The following is a 24,069-nucleotide window of genomic DNA, read 5'->3' as shown; positions in this document are numbered from 1 at the left end:
TGCGATCATATCTATAGCCGCGTCCACCGTGCTTAGTTTGCAGACGAATGGTATCCTTCGACCTGAACCGCTGCGTCTTTGCAACACCTGCGTTGCCTGGCACATATTGAGGACAGTCCATCGAAGTTGCGTCAATCCACGGTACCGCACATCTGCTGGACCGTGATGATGTGCTTCGCTTCTCCTAACTATCGTCCGAAAGTAAGACATCGCCGGCAAGTGCAGAGTACCACAGACTGGTGGCTGTTGAATGGTAAGCGCAAAAAACGACAGAAACGGTTTCTGCTTGCCACAAGCCACGTGCACAATGCAAAGTGCCGAAGCACTTCGCGGACAACACCGTACTTGACGGTTCGAGCGAAATGCCAAGTTCGAAGCACCAGCATTTCTTCTGATTGGAGATTACGAAAAACGCTACAAACTTTTGAGTCCCTTACTCAGCACCTACCCTCTATGCCGCTCCATGAAAAAGGCGCCCGTCAGATGTGGGATGTCCGTGCACGTTACCGATCCCCAGGTAGACAGAATTTTTCCGGAGTCCTCCAGTACGACACCTCAGCCTCTCTTCTTTCACTCTCTTTTCCTCACTGCCCTGCAGGCGCCGTTGAGGCTCACTTCGGGAAGTGAGGCAGATACTACGCCTTCGAATTCCTCAAATTGATCATTTTTTTCTGAAACCCGGAAATCGTCCGATTGCTGTGCGACGTCAGTGCACGCTAAAGCCTTTCACCAGGCCCTCTTTCTCTCTCCCTTCTTTCACCGGCAACAATTCTTTCCATGAGACGGTGTAGCTGTCCAACGAGTAGCGATGATTTCAATGCGTCTCTACTCGTATTAAAATGTTTCATCTCGCGAATAGCAAGAGCAGCGCCACCTCGTTTGTTTGCAGAGAGGCAGGAGGGTTATAATTATTCCAAACATGGCCAGGCGGCACTCCAGAGGCGAGTGGTGAGTTTCCTCTTTATGGAATTTCATACAACAAGCTCAGACCAGGCTGAACCTTTTGCTTTTAACCAGAAAATGGTCGCAGAAAGTGATGTTTTCTTTACGCAACGGAAAGCTTTTGTTTCAGTGTACAACGCCGTTTAGCGTGCAGATTCAAGAGGTCAGCTGAGCTTTACTTCATCTTCTAATGTAACAGAACAGCACAGAAGATTCAGTTAGAGCAAGGAAAAAAATCACAGTGCAGAAAAAATTCATTCATAGATAAAGGAAACACCCTAGATGATTGCCAAGGCACTTCAGCGTCGACTTGAAATGGTGCATTTCAAAATGTCTTAACAATGCTAACTGCCGCCAGCAATGGGAGGGTAATGCAACAAGAAAGTGATAGGCGAAACCTAGCCGAAATGAATAACAATAAATTGGCTTGGGCATGGCATGTTAATCGAAGGCAAGATAACCGATGGCAGTGAAAGGGTAACGCACTGGATTCAACCTTAAGCAAGCGTATCAAGGGGCTGCAAGAAGTTTGGTGGGCTGATGCATTAAGGAACTTTGTGGGAATATTGTCACAGCACCTGACACAGGAGAGGGTTAAATGCACAGATATGAGAGAGGTCTTAGTCCCGCAGTGGGCGCAGCCACGATGACAGTAATGGTGATGATGAAGAGCATAAAAAAGCTAAAAACTAGGAAGGTACTGCAGCATTGAAATCAAGAGCAGCATAGGCAAAATCACCTCTCAGAATTGATGTAAGGGCAACAGATTGCTTGTTTACATAAAGCTATAATAGAGCAATCTCTTAAAACAGGCTGCTCTTGGAGGCCTTCAGAAATCGGATGAGGCCGCTTCGCTTATCGCAGCACATTTCGAAGGACAAACCAGCAATGGCTATCGCCGTTATTATGATGCAGCATTAACTACATCTGAGACAACATCCGTCATCAAATTTCAGTAGGAAGCGGAAAGCACCACGAGCAACTGGAAGCACCATAAGGAGAGGAGTGCCAACCACCCAGGGCTAAACGCATGCCGCTTTTCCCTCTGGGTTTTTTGCCTTACCGCTGCCAGTTCAAAATCAAGCTCAACTAACGTGCTCCAATCTGCATTCTAACGATATAACTGATATGCGGTGTTTTAATATCGGTTTCAACCTGCCTTCCCTAAACGCGCACTGCCTTCGATCGCTTCAAAACATAAATGCACAACCCCCTACCCCTTAAGCGAAGCAGTCCGTCGTCGGGTCAGCCAGCCTTTGTGGGGTCCTAGCGGTATGGCCAAGATTACTAATGCTCTTACTCGATAAGAATTAGGCCATTGCTATTGCTAAGGAAACACTTGTCTCTGCGGGCGGTTACAATCTATGTTATGCGATCCTACTTGTAGGGCTTCCGTAGGAAACAGGAAATTTTAACAGCGATTTCCGGTTCTTCGAGAATAGTGGAAGCTGCTCTAGGACTCCACAGCACAACTCTAACGACCTCCAGACTTCCGCCAGGGCGTGTAAGTCCACTGGATTGCAAAAATTGCAATAAAAATAAGCGCGAAGCGCCTTTGACACGCCGGAACCCACTAGCATGCTCCAGAAACATCCTTCTTACACCCACGGGAAACCTAGGCCGCGCTGCTGTCGATCTGATAAAATTGAGCTTGGGTTCCGTCTAGGCAACCGATAGAAATGTTGTGCAGAAAGCAATCTTTAGCGACCCCAACCTTCACGAGTGGAAAAAGAAACGCCGCATTATAATGCCCCGGATGACTTTCGATGGCCTTTGTTTTCTTAACGCGATGAGACATCGGAGAGCACAACGGATTTTGCCTTTTAATGCAAGCAAAATGCTGCTGCCGAGAACGGGATAACACCCCGTGACCTGGAGCTCCGGAGCCAAAGGCCATGGACAATGAGCTGCCGCGGCGGGCACCAGATTACTACGGCTACGTCGCTAAGCTGCAGCCATTTTCAACGACGTACCTACTTATGACATTGTCGTACATATCGCGCGAAAGAACATCTACCGGCGGAGCCTTAAACACAATGTAAAGTGCCGAAGCCACGGAGCGCGGAAGGCAGAACAATGCCACCATGCTTAGGAGAAAGAAGAGAGTGCGAGCCGGACACCCCTATAGCAGAGAAAGCGTTTAAGCAATACAGAGGCCAGCGAGCACACGCCAGTGCTTTAGGAAATGATATGAGAATGGCATTCAAGGAAAAGAGAGAAGCACGGCAGATGGCAGCAGCGGTATCGTGTCAGGGAAGAAACCTGTCTCTACAAGCAGAATAAGAATAAGCAATAGAGAAATAGTTTTCTTTTCGCCATCCACCCTACCATGTTCTGACTGCGGTTTTTTTGGTCTTCTTGTGAAACTTATTCGGTTTTACTCCTATTTTTCATCGTAATTTTGTGTTTATTCACAGCCCTGGAATTCAATGCGAAGCCACTGTCGCCAGTGCGCACGCTAACCTGGTCACAGAGTCAAAACTACATCACTAAAAGGGTGATCAGGACAGACAGCGCTGACTGTCAACTCAGCAATTTATTCAAGAAAATGGCTAATATGTGCAGAAAACAAAGCATTATACCGCACGAAAAAGAGACCATGTGACTCAAAGCCGCTGCGGTGGCTCGGTATTTATGGCACTCGGCTGCGGACCCGAAAGACGCGGGGTCGATCCCGGTCGCCGCGCTCGAATTTCGATGGAGGCGAAGTTCTGGAGACCTGTATGCTGTGCGATGTGAGTGCAGATTAGACAACCCCAGGTGGTCGATATTTCCGCAGCCCTTCACTACGGCGTCCCTGATATAGCATGAGTCGTCTTGGGATGTTTAACCCCCATAAACCAAACCATGTGACTCAAAAGAGGTAGATTTACAATCTATAGGACACATATCCGATTTGTTTCGTGGTGGTGGAGCATGGTGTTTCGCAACATGATAACCTTCTATGGTGACTCTTGTTAGGTGGAATTTGCCCTTAGCAAAATTTCGCAGGCTCTCAGCGGACATTTTCCTTCGTTGCAGGCTCGACAGAGCGCCACCAAGTTCCCAGATACGGGTGTACTATCTCCCTTGTTTTTCTGTTCTTGTAAACGTACATTCAAGAACCTACCCTTCTGGCGGACATAAAAGCTGCCACATGTGAGGGGCAAAGAATAGATTACCTGTTTATGAATATGGGACAAAAGCCTTTCGATGATTGGTGTGGCAAGCCTTTTTATGAACCTCTGGTAGTCTTGGCGACTTGACAACCCCGGTCATTCTGATGAGTTTAATTAGGAGCAGAAAATAATACTGACTCTTCGCTGATTACCCATTTTCTTTAGTTGATGCGAAAGGCAGGGGAGATACGGAACCAACATTGTCGTACTTTCGTCCGAGCGTTCGGTAAGAGGTTGTCATCGCCTAAGCTTTTAGTTGTCTTTTTCGTTTTTGTATTTCCGCTTCCGAAATGAAGAGATGGTGAGAGAACCCAGCTGTCGCTAGCCTTGCTGTTTGATACTGAAAGCATGCTTCTACGCAGATCACGAAAGAACAACCAACTCTCCCGTACTTCCCCTAACGCTAGGCGTGCCCCTTTTTCCAAGGTGAACAACGATAAAAGAATAAATGCTCATATTCTACTATCAATGCGCACATGGGTTTTCACGGGCCTTGCATCGGCTACGCTTTTAGTAGGCACATGACGCATGCCTACAATCAACATCTGGCGCTCTAGTTATCACATTGAGGTGAGAACTTCTAATAAGACCTCGAAACTTGAATCCAAACGACATCATTGTTCATGGAACCACAATAACCATCCTGGGGCCATATTCTGCAAGCTGTCTATTTTTTCATGGGTCACTCAGATATACTCGCCGCTTTCAAGGGTCCTTGGCAGATGACTTAGCCATTGGTTGGTTGGCCCCTGGACGTCACCATTGGCTGCGCTATGCAACCAAAGATGAGGTCCGGTCACCAACCAACCAATCACCGAGTCGTTTTACACAGAAATTTGAGATCCGGGGGGCAAATCTCAGTGACCAATGACATTGGACCAAATGGGCGCGAAATGAAGAACGGAAGATGGAAGTCTTATAGAACTGTGCCTTTGTTTGTTGTGAATGAATTTGAAAGGGAGAATTTTGTGGGTGAACGTGTATTTGCGTTCATTAGGCATTAGCTTCGTATGGCAAACTATAATGTCTCTGGCTATCGATTGATCACCAATAATTCGCCCTTTTACCCAGAGAGCGGTTGATGGGACACATTCTGGAAATGAAAATGCGCGACAGAGCCTTCATTTCTCTGACAGCGTGTAACATCGCGGACAACGCGTAGCACTTCTGGCGACGCCTAAGCACGTTGCCAATAGCATTGACATGTCCACCCTCTGCATTTGTCTCGAGGAACCTCATCCGTGTTTGAATGGTATCGCACTGGCCTGCGAACAAGTGACCGCCACAGCACGTATCCGGCCCCTCGCGTTTCACATGACCTTTGCCGACATTATGGGGGGAACGCGGTTTCAAGACGCCGTGAAATACAAACCACGCGGCTAGTAGATGACAGCTCCTAAATGTGGAGGGCGTTGATTACTAGGTGGAAGCGTTCTGGCCGCTGTCTGCAAATGTACTCCCCCAAAACTTCCGCATGTTTATGCACGCACATTTATACAAAAAAAAAATGATGTTTGGCAATTTTGTTTTAGGTAAAAAGTGGTGGAAATCATATCGGAGCACTTTTTGGGCCGTGGCTTTTGGCAATTTCGTATTGGGAGGAAAGTGGAGGCAATTATTTCGGAACACTCTTTGGACCAAGTTTTGTTGCGGTACACTATCGGTTTGGCCCGTGAAACCATATTACTTGGCTCTTGTGCCGCATTAGTGGACGCATATTAGGCGTCGTTGAGTCTTTATGGGAGGCAGGGTCTGCGAATTTTTTAAATGACTTATGTCAGCGGGCTATGAATCACAGTCTTCCCGGCCCAGCAGTTGGTGGCAAGTTACAGACACTTCTTACTTCGCATGCTTGAGGCTCAAGACGCGAACAGGGCTAAAACAGCGCAATAAACGTCGCACAAGAAGGAAGGTAAACGCAGCACAAGTGCTGACTTAAAACTTATCCTACATACACGAGGACTTGTCTGTCGTTTTCTGCGTAGTTTTAACATCATGATCCCATACTAACAATCTAAACTCTACCTTTAATTGAAAGCGCAAGACTTTGCTCAATGTACATATATAGATACTGCATTCCATGTCTCTTTGCTGCTAAACAGCTAGGCTTTATAAACGGCGTATTCAGTACGCGGGCTTTTTTTTTCACTTACTTTAGTGAACAGCACAAGCGGTCACATGGTCATCGAATATTCACGTTTCATTTTTGGATCAAATCTTGTTTTCTCCGCAAAACACGGTTAAACTTAAGCACACTTGGTGAAGCTAAATGATCGTACACCATGATCCGGGTTGGCCAGGTGGCTTTGTGATTCTCCGGCCTGTAAAAAAAAGAGAAATGCCGTAGTTTTTTTTTCTTTAGCAACCGACAAGAGAGCTACGTGTCTCTCCGTCCACACATTCTGTGAAACTGTTTATCCCGCATATTATCTGGAGGCATTGCATTCGAAAGCAACACTGAAAGCCGCATGGCCAAAAGCTTCCACAGTTCTTATGTATTTTCAGTTATCAAGCTCAGTGGTGGTCTGTACTGGCAAGCAAATAGACCTTGAGTGATCGACTGGATATATTTGAACAAAACCTCTGCCGCAAACACGCAACAATTGTTTTATTTGATTTTAAAGTGGGCTATGTTCAGTATTCACAATTTTGCTGCCCGCTCTACGTGCATGTGTTCTGCTGAACGCAGTATGCTTTCTAGGAAAAGGTCAGTATACGTGGACGCTTAGACAATGTTGTTGCAGCGCATGTGCGCATCTCTTTTACAATGGACAATGAACACCTTCAGAGAATATTGTATCGGTGAGGCGCCCGCAAAAACACGTCTCAGTGGAAAACACAAACCTGTGTCACATATGTTTGGAATCTCCACTAAGGTTTGCGCAAATTTTTATTTGTACGGCTCTATGCAGTAGCGAGTCTGCCAGGACATTTCATTTAAAATAAAGAAGACCTTAAAACCAGCAAACGCGTCCACGTATTCATGTCTTGAAGTGTGGTGACTTGGAGAGAGGAAAAATGAACCGACTGCGTGGACCAATAGCATTGTTGTTTGTACTCCTGTTCGTATATCCGTATGGAGAAGGTAAGCATCAGAACTGCTCTCTAAACTAGGCCAATCGGAGGCGGATGGAAAGTGCTCATTTTTTCAATTCAGATGAAGTACGAACTGGAGAAAGGCCATCATTGCTTTGCGTTTAGTAACAACGTACCGAACGTATTTCATTTATTTGTTACAAGAGAGGGCAAATTATAGCATCGATTAATCACCACACTTTGTCCAAGAAAGATGTTGCAGAGAACAAGAGCGTGATTAAGATGTTTCTATAGAATGCACTAAGAAAGAAGAAAGCTTTATTATTCACGGAACAATAAGCGGTGCGCAGTTATGTGGCACGCCGGATTACTTCCATTTTACCCTTCCGTTGCTGCGACTCCAAACGCGTGTGTAGGGATAGCATAGAGGTGCGGAAAGAGAGAGTCCTTCCAAATGCTCGTCTCACGAACTTAGTTCCATTGATACACGCAGTTATCTTTCAACATTTTGTTATCCGTGGAACTATGAAGCGAAAGAACAAAACTCTACACCGATACCTAATTACCTTATGAGGTGGCGATGTTATAGCAGTGCATACTATCAATATCCTTACGCACTGTTGATATCTTTACCAGAATTCACATCCTGAAGAAAAGCGACGTCACTTCCGGTCTCATGACGCCACTTTCCTCCAGCCAATGAGAAATATGCGCTTCCGTTATATCACCTCCAATTGCATGACGTCACTTCTCTTCATCCAATGAGAATTATGCTGCCTGGCGACATCACTTTCCTTCAGATAATGGGTAAATTACAGGACCGAGGATGATTTTTTTTGTATGACGAGGCTTTACTGTTCTCGCTATAAAAAAAAATGAGCTGATATACGCAATACACTGGGTGTCTCGGTGCACAAACGCATTCCCATTAATTTCTCTTGGAGTCCTCCGTATTCCACCGAGACAATCTCCAGAATGTTCCGTTTTCAGAGATGTTAACAGCGGTTTGGTCGGCCTTGGTGATGCAGCCGTGACCAGTCCCGTGGCCACTCCCTCCACTTGCCTCGCGCTATCATTTTCGTATTCGGGTCGGGCGAGGGCTAATTCTTCATCACGACAGTACGCGTCGCACTTCCGCGCGATCACGCTGCCGCCATGGGCACACTGGTTATGCCTCGCGCTTCGTGCAGCACTCGCCTTCATCGCGTGGGATGCGCCGTCGTAAGGCGCTAGCACATGCTTGAAAACACCTCTCGGACGCTCAGGTCACGCCTCTGTAATAGTTATCAGATATTACGAGGAGATATTACGAGTTATCAGAGGTGCGGTAGCATCCATGCAGCAAGTTGGCACTGCCGTGGAATAAGAGAATAATGAAAAGATGAAATAGACGATTACACTGAGGAACGCGTAATTATTGCGAGGCATTTAAATCTTGCAGGATGATTACGATAGTAGGTAAAGTTGATCGCATGCGGACCACCAGCGCAGAAGCGCCAAGCTGACTCGGAACGACGCTTGAATACTTATTTCCAAAAAAAAAAAAATTCTCTCTCATTCCAAGAAGTAATGTTTACCGAATACCACAATTTCCTTGCGATTGATAGCGAACTTCCCGATGCACGGAGAACGCCGTCAGCGGGAAAAGCGCAGTCGTCCGACAACCCTGGGCGACGGGGTGACTAGCAACCTTGGAGAGGAAGAGGAAGAAGCAGACGCAGAACGGGCGCTGGATCGTACACACCCATGTCATCATCATCAGCCTGACTACACCCACTGCAGGGCAAAGGCCTCTCCCATGTCTCTCCAATTAACCCTGTCCTTTGTCAGTTGCCGCCACTGTATCCCTGCAAACTTCTTAATCTCATCCGCCCACCTAACTTTCTGCCGTCCCCTGCTACGTTTGCTTTCTCTTGGAATCCACTCCGTTACCCTTAAGGACCAGCGGTTATCTTGCCTTCGCATTACATGCCCTGCCCAAGCCCATTTCTTCCTCTTGATTTCAACTAAGATGTCATTAACCCGCGTTTGTTCCCTCACCCACTCCGCCCTCTTCCGATCTCTTAACACACCCATGTAATCACTCTTAATTTAAGCTGATTAGTAAACACTTATTCGAAAAAGTAAAATGCATTCTGCCGTTAATTCGCGCCGCAAAATGAGAAAAGCCTATACGATTTTTAAAATTCGTTTTATTATTCGAGCGAACGTTAGTCTAAAAGCATGGATAACCTGTTCGGCCTAGGCGGACATGTCTGCAGAGTACGCTGTACGTAGTTGTGTATGAACAGCAAGTTTTTAAACATATTGGTAAGTGGTTTGTTATCCAAGTAACTTCGGCATTGCGGTCGTCAAAGTGTTGCCAAGAAGTGAGGCGCCAAAGTTTTTTAAAAATACACTTGCGCAATGAACTTCTACTCTAAGTGAGAAGCTCCTAATGATTCCGCTGTGGTCATGAATGTCAGAGCACGAACTATTCAAAGGACCAAGTTTCTACCTCATGCTAGCGCTAATCGGGTTACTCGGACCATATGGCCGGTGACCATAAATTTGCAGCGCACTGACTATTCCACGGTGCATGATCACATGATTACAAGGTAACAGGTAACACTATAGTTTACGAGGAATCCATACTGCGGAGCTCGAGAGTATGTCGGAGCCATTTACATCCAGGAATTTCTCACATTGATCTATTGCCGTGAAAGGTGGAATAGAGATCGATGACTACAGGCTTCTGATTAGTTTTATGGACGTCCGGAGCGGTAGATTAATGTGTCGGTACTGAGAGCTCTGTTGTTGGTCCAGCAAGCCGTATTTGACCGTATATAAGATGAAAAACGTCACGGAACATGCACTGAAAACGTGTGTTAGGAGACTTTACGAGGTAAGGCGATAGCGTGAACTGATTAGCGGAATCTGCCTTGTCGTCGCGCAGGAACACCAGAATATTTCGTCACGACTGCTCGCAATGCTACACCCGCTAGCCCAGTGCAAAACCGAGTGCCAGCCCAGTGCAAAGCAATGGGACAAGGAGACGACGCATTATCGATTCGGCTATCTGATCTCAAAATTTGTGTAGCATATCCGGCGAGCTGTACTAATTTTGCCTGCCAGGGATACTGAAGTTGTAGCTCGACTCAGCGGCGGCAGATTGTCTCTTTAGGGCTATACAGTTGCTCCGTCTCCACGAACCTCTGAAATTATCCCCGAGGCGCTTCTTTTGCTCGATCCTTCGCTCAGAAGGAAGAAACGAAGTGACCAATGTCGTCAACGATGCTTTCAAACACTGAGCATAATGTCTGCACAATGCCGATTGTAACGCTACCTTGTCAATAACACACCACGTAATGTTTTCGAGCCTGTGATCTCCAATCTTTAGGCGCCCTGAAAAAGGCAGCCAGTTTGCCGAATTAAAACCCGAAGTTTTAGGGTGACATCTGGGGCACCAAACACACAACCTGTGCCTTGTAAACTACTCGTTCTATGCATGGAAGTAGCAGTAATTATGCTGAACACGGGTCTCAGCACTACTAATAGCTGGGCTTTAGTGGCACAGGAGTGACATAATGGTTCATTGTTAATGAGTGCTTAGCGTCCAAAAGTGACCAAGGCTACGAGGAACGCCATAGTTAAAGGCTCCAGAAATTTCGACCATCTGGAGTTTTTTGACCTGCACTCTCATTGCCCAGTACACGGGCCTCTCTAGAATTTCGCCTCAACGAAAATTTGACCGCCGTGGTCGGGATCGAACCGGCGTCTTTTGAGTCAGCAGCCGAGCGCAATATCTACTGAGCCACCACGGTGGACCAGCAATAACTTTTTCATGATTCGCCTATTGCAAGGTAATAGGCTGGAGAAGAAAAGTACGGAGTGACCAATTACATTATGTGTTGGAAATGTAATACCATTAGAAGCTTTGGCTTTGGTTCCCGGCGGTGACGTTAATTCCGGATTGGTAATGTCACTTCTGCTTTGATGGTGTCACTTTCCTTGAGCCGATGGGTGACGATGCATTTTGCCCTATGAGTCTCTTAATACTTCCCAGCGTGTACGGTGAGTTGTGGAATAAGCGTCACTGCCGTTCAACTGCATGTGATTAACTTTCGTATGGTGAACAAAGACGACACGCACGGAATGGCAACTGCAATTTAACACCCTTTCATATACTTCATGGTAGACGAGCCACCAGCCTGTTAATTCAAGGTCAAAAGTAATTACCCTCCATCTAAGCCTACTACATACACTTCCGCTACTTCTTGTGTGGAACATCCTGTATGGCGCATGGGCATCTAATCTTCATTTACCAGTTCAGAGCCTTGAGCGCAGGCTGTGATTGCGGTAAAACAGAACTATAGCACAAGACGTGGCATAGAGCGTTTCAGCGGTGACAATGTCGCGTGGGGGCCACACACGGCTCGCGGATGTAGCGCTGCGCTATCTGGAAAGAAATTTTCATATACACGGAACGCACTTCCAGCTTTACAGTGGCGGCACCGACGGAATGCTCGGTGCTGGACATGACAGTGTCTTTGGCTTAACTAAAAATTTAAATCCATGACAGGCACCCAGACACGAAACGGCGCTTGCCTCCAGCCACCTACTACGGGTAATTGCACCAAGGTCGAAAAAAAGTGGAGCTACTACCGAGACAAATCACTGCAAAGAAGGAATGGTCTGCTCTGGTCAAGACAATTCATTTCACGACAAATACAAATGCGCTCGAGCATGTCCGCCAAGTAAGTGCACGTGTTACGAATAGCCCGACTGAATATAATTTCACTAATGGTCCTAATGTTGTGTGTTTGAGGACACCTTAAGTATGTGTAAGGCTCAGACCAAATTAAGCTGTTTATCTTTGTCGCCGGCCACGGCAAGAATGGCAGGATTAGCTCAGGAGCGAAGGAAACGTCTCTAATATTTAATCACGAAAGGTTGATTGCTAGAATGACATCTTCTATAGTATAAATGTTCCAAAATAAACTTCAATTCAATGAAATTAAAAAAAGAAACCTCTTAGTTGTCAAGAAACATCGCAGGAACAGTCATCAAGAACAAGGTGTGGTCAAAAAGGAAGCCTCAGTCAGATCAGCAACGTTTCGGGAAAAGGTCTTCTCTTTATCTGGGAAAAATTAGTTCACTTGTCGAAGCATTGGGCAGCGGACTGAGGCTTACTTGCTGGTCGGCATTCATTTTCGGGTGTTTTCAAAAAGCCTGTCACACTTCTACTTTTCGTGTAGGTTAAGACATAAAAACTGCGTTTAAAACACGCTTTACTAATGAATTTGGACGTTATGTATACTATCGCAGATCGTTGGTTGGTTTATGGGATTTAACGTCCCAAAGCGACTAAGGCTATGAGAGACGCCGTAGTAGAGGGCTCCGGAAATTTCGACCACCTGGGGTTCTTTAACGTGCATTGACATCGCACAGTACACGGGCCTCTAGAATTTCTCCTCCAAAGAAATTCAACCGCCGCGGCCGAGATCGAACTCGCGTCTTTAAGGTCAGCAGCCGAGCACTGTAACCACTGAGCCACTGCGGCTGCGTTTATACCATCGCAGAGCTTTGCCTGATTCGGAGGGGGGAAAGTTGTCACCTGTTTTCCTTTTCTAAACACTGCTGCAGCAGGCTCGAATGTTTTGCGGCTGTGCCAGCATCAAAGAAGGAAAGAGCTTCTGCGTTTTAATTTGGCTCTGATAAGAGACAAACCATTCAGAACTAATCCACCGAAATAATCATATGTGGGAAAGAACTTAGCATTTCCTAGCCATTTTATATTACATGTGTAATATACACAGCTCAGGCTAAATATACATAGCGTTCTGTTGCAGGACCACTGATGGAGTATGGAGCAAACCTTTAGTCAATATGTAAAATACTCGGAATTTTACCAGGAGCATAAATAATTCGGAAACGTCCAAAGAATATTGGGTCAGTGAGCCATCGTTCACCTCCTAATTTAGCCATTTTGTGTCTTTCCCGCTCTCTTTCCCACTGAACGACATTGTCCGGTACCTTTGCCACCCCTCTCCAGGATATAAAAGAGTTACTCTTCAGAGGGTTTCACTGCATCAATCTATTTTTTGAATTTCGCCTTAAGCGGCAATATATGTTGCGCTTTATTCGCTGAAGACCGCATCAGTACATCGTCCTTTGAATGCAGCCGTAATTTTACTGCCGAAGCGCCTGTTTTTATATTCACCCTTAGGACTAAATATATGTGCCGTCTTAGAGAAGAACAAATATTTTGTTACCCTTGTCACTCACGTTCAGCTGCACATTATCGTGGCATTGTTGATCACAATATGAGTCCTTCTATTTTCGTAATATGAAGCAGAAATTCTCACAGTAGGAGACGAGCTCAGTGCGTTGGAGGAGCCAAAGCTACCCATATCTGGAAGAATATTTCTTCTGCGAAGGCAACATGAATCGTTTTTTTCCCCTCTCAGTTCTACCGCCAAGAGGTTTGGACCACTTCAAGCACTGCAGCGACTGGCTCCTTGGGCCACCTTGTTTCCCGCGCTGGTTTCTATCCTACCCTGATGGCCGTGGAAGAGTGCACACATTTATGTTTTACACAGGCTGCGGCGCACGGAGAAACAAGCTATACGTCTATGACTTTTTTAGTGGAATATGCAAAGGTAAGTAGGGCACCTTTGTGTTACTGGGCTGACAACTTTACGGGCTTGACTACACCACTGATAATGTGCCAGTTGGGTGCTTTGTTATATTTGCTTGAAACACCGTGCTCAAAAGAGCATCCCTCTAGAAAAGATAATACTGAGAGAAGTAATGTTTTGTAATAGTGTACAGAGTTCAGTACGCTTGCCTGGAACGCTCAAGGGGTCTGCGGCGACGCAAAAAGAGTGAAATCTTGTCGGAGCTGCCTTCCTAGGTGCAGGAACTTGTGTCACTGGGCTTGAAAAGCATATTCTCTTGCTCTTTTTAGTAAAATCGAGGCCGCATATAACTGCCGCCGTTACAACGAACGCTCAATTACTTAGAGTGAAAGGGGGTTCGCGTACTAGTGAACTCAGCGATACAGTTCACCAAGCAGCTGAGCGGACGGCAGCAAAATCACAGTCAGTCTACACAGCCAGAGAGCTGGAGCCGTGCGCCGGCACACTTCGTCGTCAACTTCTTCGTCTGCCGCCGAGGCTACCCGAGTCGCATTCATAATAGTTCAGGTGCGTTCATTGTAATTCACTGCAAGAGCAAAGATGGATCTACCGTCAAGTTATACATTAAGGCAATGGCGTTGGATTTCAGACACAACGAACTAGTGTAGGCGCACAACTTGGTTGCAGTGAACGAGGAGCTGTAAACTCGGCTCTGAGGCAAAAAGCCTCCGTTTTTTCAGGAGCAGAGAGCGACTAGCACCTCCCAGTCCCGTGACCCCACCTGCCCCCTTTCTAAGGAAAGGCCGCAACTCCAAAAAAGCAAAAAAAAGAACAATACAGGCTGTATAAAACGCCGACGCAACTTTTTCCCAGATGCGGCTGTCTAAAACGCATGCGTGGAAAGACGCTGATGAAAAGTGCAGAGAGCTTACAGTCACCATCCTGCAATGCCTTAGCATGAAAGACAGCTGCGATCTGGTACCGTGTTACTTCGCGAAGATTTGAAAGCTCAGAGCTTTAGAAGCTCTACGGTCGTGCGCACGAAAGAAAGGACAGGACGATGCGTGACTTTTCGGTCGGCGAGTGTGCTCCTAGGCATAAATTTGTGGTTATTTGTCGAGTGGCTTCAAAAAAATATAGAAGATCCTGTTCGTGCTCGACAACCGTGCGGCGCACCATGGGCTGCCTTTTCTGACTGCGGGGACGGTGTACTTTTGCGAACGAACGCAAAGAGCCGGACCTGCGACTTGACGTCGGGATAATTTATATGTTTGAGGTATTGTATCTGCGCCCCGTCAGGAGTGCATACTGAGATCGATTGACTGACAAGGTGGCGACCTCTCAGTTCAGGTAACACTGTTAAGTGGATTAAACTGAGCGTGGTCTGCACCAGTAGTAGCTTCCGGAAGGCAGAAATTGGGATCCAAGGAACGATGGAGGATGCTGTCGAACACCCACTTTGGTGTACGCGAGGACGCCGACATTGCGGTGCAATACACCGCAGGAAATAATAGCTCGCGAACTGCGAATACACTACCGTTGCCATTATCTGTTGACAATGACGAACAGGACCACCTACCACAGGCTGCCGAGTAAGCTACCAGCATGATTAGTTATATAATATGTCACTTTTCTAAAGCAGCTTCTGGGGAGAAGAGCTGTCCGTAAAGGTGGATTCACACGACGGACTGAATCGCAGATCTCGTGGACGAACCGCACATCACGTGACTTGATGAATATACATCAAGAATCTACTCATACATTTAATTTTGTGAACAAAGCTCCATTCTGGCAATCCAGTCTCTTTTCCAGCAACTGCGTTTCACGTAGTAATCGCCACAGGCATCATCTGATTGATCTAATTCTTTTGCCGCTGCCACAATCGCTGCGTACCAACACTTCCGCTACGCCTTCATTTTGACGACTACTCTTGAAACAGCTCTCGGCGGCCGTTCGCCGTCAACCTGGCGTCGAGAGCTTGGTTGCTCCTTCCGTTTCCGTCCACTCGGCCGTCTGGTATTCACGGATGGCACTCTGACCCGACATCACAGATTCGTTGCGCGTGATCTGCGATTCGGTTCGTTGTGTTAATCCACCTTAAGGAGCATGTAACTGCTCTAGAGAGCTTGGGCAGCTCAGCTTTCGGGTCTAGTTTGAATTAGCACCCGCGCATAACAGGCTGACACTGTGTGACTATTTTTGGCTGCAAGGTGGTCCACTTAGTACGAGCCTTGTATACAACGAACTCAGTCCTCAGAACCGTCAGGTTCGTTATAAATGTGCTCAACTGTACTATCGCGCTCAATATGAGTTGCAACGCGCGGTCATCGACCGGGGCTCGTTCCGTGGTGTGCCTCCTCCAAACAGTCGCTCGGAATTCTGGGAGAAACTGCTGTTCCAGGAAACAACAGCACCCCCGCTCAGGAAAAAGTTTATCCCAGAATTCCGAGCGACTGTTTGGAGGAGGCACACCACGGAACGAGCCCCGGTCGATGACCGCGCGTTGCAACTCATATTGAGCGCGATAGTACATGCTTTGAGATATCCCCACAGCACCGCTCGAAACCTCTAGACAACTGCGTGCACACCTCTATATATTGTTCTGTAAGCTCCATACCTGCCTGAAGAAAGGCAGCGTTGGTTAGAAACTAATGTAAGGAATTTAGGAAATCTTCAGCCTGTGAAGAAAATTAAGGTGCCTTTTACGTAATCACCAAGACCGGTGCCCTCTCTAGTGACTGCGGACGAAGCGCGCTGGCACCAACTGGAGAAACTGAACATGTCAATCCTATTTTCTCTATATATTATGCGAGTATAAAATGTTATGTTGAAAGATATGAGTAGACTAAAACTAGCCCATTTTACTATGCCGAGGTTCCTGGCCTACCTGACTTATGAAAAATTCTGCTCTATAAGAAACAGAAACCAGAAGAAGAGGCAGAAATATTTCGTACGCTCTGATGAAGGACTGTACCTCACAAAAAGCATTGCAACACATTTTGCGAAAAGGATAACTTAATATGATCAAAATGATATCAACTAAAAAAAAGGTGCTCTACAAGCTCAAATCTATTTTTAGATTAACAGTATTCAATGAAGATAGGATCTGGCTTGAATCGCAGTTTCCAAAATACGAACAATAACAATGGCACTGGAAAACAGTTGCTACAACAGCCGGAACAATCTTAAAGCTTAGTAAACCTGCCACGAAGAGCATTAGGTGTATTTCTCCAAACTTTTTTATACCGTATCATTATGTTATCATATATTAGCTTTCAACCCTATATAATTGCCGCTTTGAAATCCCTTTTCTTCGATGTCGTGCCATAAATGCGTCATTTTGCGTCACAAGTTTTACACTGTATCGCGTTTCAAACCGACACGTATCATTTTCAGTGACATGCATAACACTTTCCCCGAATGCACGAAACGAAAAACCTTAGACGAACACTAAGTTCGCGCGCCTTCTACTGGGTTCCGAATTGTAGGGAACATGGAATATTTTCGACGGAATGCGGTTGCCTGGCTTACAGCGTTGATTCGCAGTATTCATTACGAGCCCAAGAACTATTTTTCCAAACTTGGTTTTGTATGTTGTTTAACGCGCAGGAACCGCAGGAAACCACTTTCCACATGCTCGTGTAGCACCTCGAATAATTCTTAAAGTTTTCTCAGCGTTAAAAGTGAAAATTCCTCCGTTCTATTAGAGTGTTTGTTTAAAGAGGCCAGCAAGGGGCATTAAATGGTGATGTCCAGGAGAGATGAATTGTAGGGGAGCAAGCACACGCAGAGAAATACCGCCGGCCTGTGGTGAAATTTACCAAAGCCACAGTTGCGCTAATCGCCTTGGCGAGAAATATGTGGTGACCGTGAAATTCAGGATCTCAGTAATAACAATGCTCAGAATTCTCGAAAGGTTTCGATTCCCGAGTCAGCAACGATGTATGCTTGAAGGTGATTTTAATTTTCACTTATTAAAATGTAGCTGTCTACATTAAATACAGAATTACTTGCAGTAGCGTCGATTCACGGGTGAAAGTTGGGTTTCTACAACCGCGAGAAAAAAAATGATAACCTATGCTCAGTAGAGATTTTTGTGCTGTCAAAGCAGTGTTACTGATTTTCAAGCTTTGGCAGCCCATAGTTTCGGAAACGATTGATATTTGAATTACCTTTGCACGTCAGCACTCTGCGTAACAGTAAAGTAACTTTAAGAAAATCACGTGATATTCGCTGTACTTATGAATCTCTGAAGGAAATAGTAAAGTGCGTTTTGAATATATCTGTCAGCTAGAATTTAGCGCACAAGATGGGACTAGAAGAGAGATGACAACATGAGCTCTAATAACAACTGAAGCTTCATTGCAAGCGGAGCATATAAATAGAAGCATTTCTATCACAAACACACAATTGTCAATTGTTAACAAAAAAAAACGCATGAGCACATATGCTAAAGATGAAAAGTCGCAGGAGATAGCCCTTTAGATAGGCAGGCTTCCTGTCTAGCAGGAATATCGAAGGCGCGCTGACATATTTACCGCCCATTTTATTTACCGCAACTGCTTCTGCGATTTCGCGCGTTAGTTTATCCTGATATTTCTTTAGGATTCGTCAGCCTTAGCCCTCTTGGCCGGTTCCGAAATGAAGGGTGAGGTTGCTCTTAAAGCTGCAGTTGTCAGTAGCGCTCTTGTTGTCGTCTGTCTTCTCGTCCCGTGTTGAGCGCTAAATTATAGCGCTGAAAAACCAACTAGTCCAGCTTCATGCTTCCGTCCGCTACTTCATGCAGACAGCAATAAATTGAAGCGTTTTAGCCCCAAAAGTTTTATTTCCATCCATTGTTCTGCTTCTTTTTCAGAGATATGGGAATACCAAAGCAAGAAAAAGTAACTGGTCCACGTATACATACGAGAGCGTGAGTCTTACGTGATACTGTTCCTGTTGCCACAAAACCTGAAGAAGCGTCGCTGTGGAGACTGTTGGTTTATAGTAATTTTGTTTTTGTGAGCAGAAATAGATTAATTTCTTTTTCCTTTCGTCCTACCTTATCAGCGAGTAAAACACAAGGAAGTCTATGGTTCGACGGAATCACGTCTGGCGAGGGAAATTCATACTGATTTGTCAAAGAAAGCATACACTTGCCAAGGTTCAAAGAAAAATAAAAATAATTGACGTTTCGGCGCCCGTACGGGTACAAGGAGAGATCATTCTTTTATGCGTTTGCAATGCGATAGAAAACTTTTGATGCCTTGGCTTGAAGTGAGTGGTGGGGCTTGTAAGACCCAGTCGGCACTACCCGAGTTCCCACACACCACTTGCTATAGTTGGCTGGTGGCGACTTCAAACAGACGGTACTTGTACAGTGACATCACGTCCGGTCAAATGACGCCCCGGAATTTCTCCGCTCTGAAGGAGTCATTGGTGACGTTTTAACCTGGCAGCCAAAGACGACTTAAGGGCTCAAGAACTCAAGCCCGCACTCAAGCAAAAGAGCCCTTTGTCATTCTTGTCCACCGGTAAACAGGCTTTTCCCACCTGCCCAGGTGGCCACGTTGTGATGACGTCACAAAACCATGTGACCTAAGTGGCAGGAGGAACGCCATCTTTTCCGCTCACAACGCCACCACCGATGACACCGGATTCTCTACAGAACGGGATCTGCAACTCAAATACGATGTAATCATTGGAGGAGATTTTAACATAGACATGTCATGTTCAACGAGCAGCAGTGTGGATTTTGAGGTCTTACTTAGATGTTATAGCGTTACAAATATGATAACCAAAGCAACCCGTATAACTCCCAATTCCCAAACATGCATAGATCTCTTCTTAACAAATATTGATTCTGCGCTTATTCACTCAGGAGTTACATGCTGTGACATAAGTGATCATATGGGCATCTATTTGTTTTGCCAGAAGGAGGTTCCGAAGCGTGACCCTCGTGAGAAAGTTGTGTGTCAATGTATTACAGAAGGAGCTTTAGAAAGATTTCGAGCGCATATTCTAGGTGTGGACTGGTTCGATATATGCAAAGAGGCCAACGCGCAGAGCGGTTATGACTTATTCCTCGAGAACTTTACTCATGCTTACAGCATACACTTTGTTTCAAAATTAAAGAGGCTACCAAAAACAATAAGAAAACCATGGATATCACGCGAATTGCATACGCGTATTAAAGAAAAGCGCAAACTATATCAGCTATTTGTTCACACCAAAGATATTCTTATTTCTGATCGCTTTAAGAAGTACAGAAATATATTAAACTCTGTCATACGAGTAGCAAAACTGAGGTACTACGAGAACTACTTTGCAGATACATCTAATCGCCCTGATAAACTCTGGCGTAAAATCCGGTCACTTGACTCTGGCGTTTCACAGGCTGGTAATCCCGATAAAACTACTGACAATGGCATAGAATACACAGGTAACCGTCTCGCAGAAGAGTTTAACAAGCATTTTACTCCTGCGTTGAACCCCTCAGCTGATACATCTCACATATCCATTGACAGGCGCCCCCCCTTCTTTGTTCCTTGAACCTGTCTCTACCAGAGAAATCTTGTCAACTTTTAGTGACCTTAAAAACAGCACCTCGTGTGATGCGGATAATATCCAGATGCGTCCAGTTAAGTACGTTATCGACATCATCACTGCGCCATTGGAGCACATATACAACCTATGCATAGAAACTTCCACTTTCACCGCAAGAATGCAGATTGCTAGAGTAGCAGTTATATACAAGAAGGGAAACAAAAACAGCTTTGGAAACTATCGACCAATTAGTATTTTGCCCGTCTTCTCCAAAGCTTTCGAGAAACTGATCCTTAAACGAGTTGAAAGCTTTTTAAGTAAACACGCCATAATTACCAACTGCCAGTATGGCTTCAGAAAAAACCGGTCAACAGAACTTGCTCTTTTACACCAGAAGGAATATATACTGAGCAATTTCGAAGATAGGAACCTGGTCTTGGGAATTTTCTTAGATTACAGCAAAGCATTTGACTGCATAAACCATAGCATCTTGATGAAAAAACTTGAATGTTATGGAATTAGAGGCGCAGCTTTACTCTTACTTAAATCTTACTTGTCCAACAGAAAACAGTATGTCCAAATAAATGAATACAAGTCAACTCTTCGAACAGTTACCCGCGGAGTGCCCCAAGGAAGTATCCTTGGACCACTGCTATTCAACCTTTACATTAACGACATCACTAGTGTGGATAATAACGCTGGTTTTATAATTTATGCTGACGACACCAGTTTGTTTTTATCCGCCGCTACTGGTAGTAAGTTACTGGAAAATGCAAACATTCTCCTGGAAAAAATAAAGACATGGTCCGATAACAATCTTTTTCCACTTAATGCAACAAAATCTAAGGCAATACTTTTTCATCCAAAAAACAAAAATTGCAGTGAGTTTGGTGAGCTACATTACAACAGAGACCAGATTGAGTTAGTAAAATCATTCAAATCGCTTGGCGTAATATTCACTGAAGACATGCAATGGGACGACCACATAAGTCATATAGCATTAAAGACATCTCGAGCCATAGGATTTCTGACGCGTTTCAAATGTTGTCTCCCACAAAAGGTAAAACTTCTGTTATATCGTGCATTATTTCGCTCACATCTAAACTACTGTTCATTAGTATGGGGTACTGCTACACAAACCAGTCTGAAAAAACTTGCCGTTCTTGAAAATAGGGCCCTCAGAATTGTTCATAACCTGCCATATGGATACTCAACTAAAAACTTATTTTCCAAGCACAAGATTATTAACGTTTTCAACCTTTATGCATATAAACTATTGCGCACCTATAAAATAGAACAAAGAAGATGCATTACAAACATATCTGACTTAGCCCCAATTCAGTTATTTCAGTGCGAATGCCCACGCCGTCGCAAGCCACACTGTGTAGTTCCTTTAGTCAGAACAAACTATGGACGCCAAATGGTAACATTCGAACTTCCCTCACTCCTCAATAGATTAATTACTGCAAACATTGACATAGGAAACATTAGCTGCTCTGACCTCCTCAACTACTTTATTTCCGAAGCTACATTTTTCTAGCATTCACACTTTGAACTTGTATTTCATGTATTGGTTGCTGTTATAATCTTTATAACAGGTTTTTGTCTTGTTATTGTTGTTGCTTTTGTTGTTATTTTTTAAAGCCGCATTGATTTTCTGCACACGCTGGTGATTGTGTATCTGTCTGTTGTCTTTTTTTTTCTCTCTCTATCTTTTATTTTCTCAGAAGTGCCGTCGCATGCCACTGCCTACTTGCTGTACAAGGGGTGGGAACCTTGTCAAGCGATAACCGCTTTTATTCCCATCCCCTCCAACACTGTATGGTGATGGAAATAAATCATTATATGCAGGCATACAACGACTGCGTTAAACATTGCCATGTATCACTGTCCTTCACCCATGCCCTGTAAACACGCAAAATACACCTGATGTACTACTTTATTCGCATAGCACTAGCACCAGTTAGAAAGCACAATCGCGAGAAACAATGTAAAACAAAGTTAAACAGTGGCCATACGGTGCTGGCGCACCTGATTCGCATTTGGCCTGACTACGGAAATCTACCGTCATTTTTTTTTTCTAGACAACACCGGACGGTTCCCGCCAGCCTCTTCACCGCTGAGACCTCTATTCTGCCGCATAATCAACTACCACTAGTAGGATTTAGCTCATGAATTTCTAATCCGATACAATGTTTCACAGTATCAGCCCTAATGCGCAACGAACCCAAGGATTGCAACTAAACTTACAACACTGAAATAGCGGGTACAATTTAGCGAGAGTACGCTAGCGGGAAAAAGAGCGCAAATCTCGTTTTGGATTAGCATTCAAAGGTTCGGATTAGTTGTAAATTAGGCAGTCGGCTTCTATGGTAGGGGGAGAAAAATATTGTTCGGTACACCCCAATAGTGTAAAGTTTTGCTGTCAGCTGAAGAACATGAAGTACACGGACGAGGATGGCTGTGCTCTCCTGAGATCAGGAGTAGTAGATCTATGTAACAGTTTAAAATATCAATATAACTTTGCTAAATATGCCGTAAATGCATTTAAATGCCACAAACGATTCTCTAAGCCGCAGTATTGTATGTTTTACTACTGACAAGTACCCTTGTCGAAACGTTGGCTCAAGCAACCTGAGGTTTTCCCCTCCCTTGTTCATTTAGTGATCGCCAAGGACCATCTACCACACCCTCTCTCTACCATGGACTACTGTCTGGAGGTTGTTTTCACTAATGTCCAAGTTACAGAGGGAACATTACTTTTCAAATCGAATGAAAATGTTTTCATTAAATACGCCCCACTGTGCTGTTTTTAAAACCTAGTGAAAAAGAATATAATTGACAACAGGTGATTAATATGTGTGAACGTATATTTGCTGCCGTACTTAGAGTATTTTAAGTGTCAACAGTATGCAAAAGCGCTTTAAATAACTTTGGAAAGTATAGCGCGTGCTTCCAAGTTAGCTGTTTATTTATTTATTTATTTCTTCCTTTCTTCACTCCTTTCTTTCCTTATTTCCTCTTTTTTTCTTACTATACATAACGCTAGACAAATCTGAGATTAACGTGACACGGAGATCAACTAACACCAGGGATGGAATGCTAATTTTAGTAAACTTGTATCAAGTTCTAAAGCGGGCCTCACTGCAGTTGCCAAACTTGCTGCCGTGCTCCACTAAGGTCGCAAATACAAAAAGCTCGCGTCGTCTCCGGTTATTTCCCTTAAGTTCCGCAACACTACGAGCAAAGCGGTTGATACGTCACTATGACAGAAAGCTCTTAGTCATGTTTAAATTCAGTAAGGCCGACAACCTCGGCCGTGGAGCTTATGACAGAATGAAATATGTGCATATTATTATAACCACCCATTATTCTTTTCATTTTTGCCCCCTATTGAAATATTGACGAAACAAACAGCTTGCGGCCTCAGTATTCGTCCGTCAACCTGCCGTAGTGTCGTCACCGCCAAGGAGAACAATGCCGCTTGAGTGGAAGTCTTCGTAAAGCGATCGCCGCTGACAATCGGCGTTAGGTCAAAAACGATGCCGCGTCATTCGAGAGCCGAAACCCCAAGGGTTTTTGATTGTGCAGCCAGCTTTTGTTGTCTGTGTGAGAATAATTTCGCTGGTTAAAAGTTGTGGAAATGAAAAAAAAAAACAGACATAAGGCTTTTCAACACCAGTTGCTTAGTACGGCTGCTGCTTTGTTTGAATAGGCGGCGACGAAGTTGCTTGAATTACGCCAGGGAACGATATCATGCTGACAGCGTTGTTGATATGACAACAGGG

At 44.9% G+C, this 24,069-nt stretch overlaps 1 protein-coding gene across 3 annotated transcripts in view; it reads left to right on the top strand.

Moving 5' to 3' along the window:
* Nucleotides 1-18,950, top strand: part of LOC149328642 (papilin-like) — an 86,198-nt gene extending 67,248 nt beyond the window's left edge. The window contains exons 8-10 of one of the 3 annotated variants that reach the window (XM_089559560.1): nucleotides 11,698-11,872; nucleotides 13,586-13,777; nucleotides 18,612-18,950. In XM_089559560.1, the coding sequence (XP_089415686.1) occupies nucleotides 11,698-11,872; nucleotides 13,586-13,777; nucleotides 18,612-18,643 (399 nt within the window). In that variant the 3' untranslated portion in view covers nucleotides 18,644-18,950. Of the gene's footprint in view, nucleotides 1-11,697; nucleotides 11,873-13,585; nucleotides 13,778-18,611 lie in introns of those variants that run through there. The other 2 variants (XM_089559557.1, XM_089559555.1) reach the window with 2 other exon arrangements.
* Nucleotides 18,951-24,069: the final 5,119 nt, after the last annotated feature.

This window comes from Amblyomma mixtum, chromosome 9, assembly GCF_055824585.1.
Source record: "Amblyomma mixtum isolate Tamu chromosome 9, ASM5582458v1, whole genome shotgun sequence".
NCBI lineage: Eukaryota > Metazoa > Arthropoda > Arachnida > Ixodida > Ixodidae > Amblyomma > Amblyomma mixtum.
Note: the sequence above shows the minus strand (reverse complement) of the source record. Positions and strands in the feature narration are given on the sequence as shown.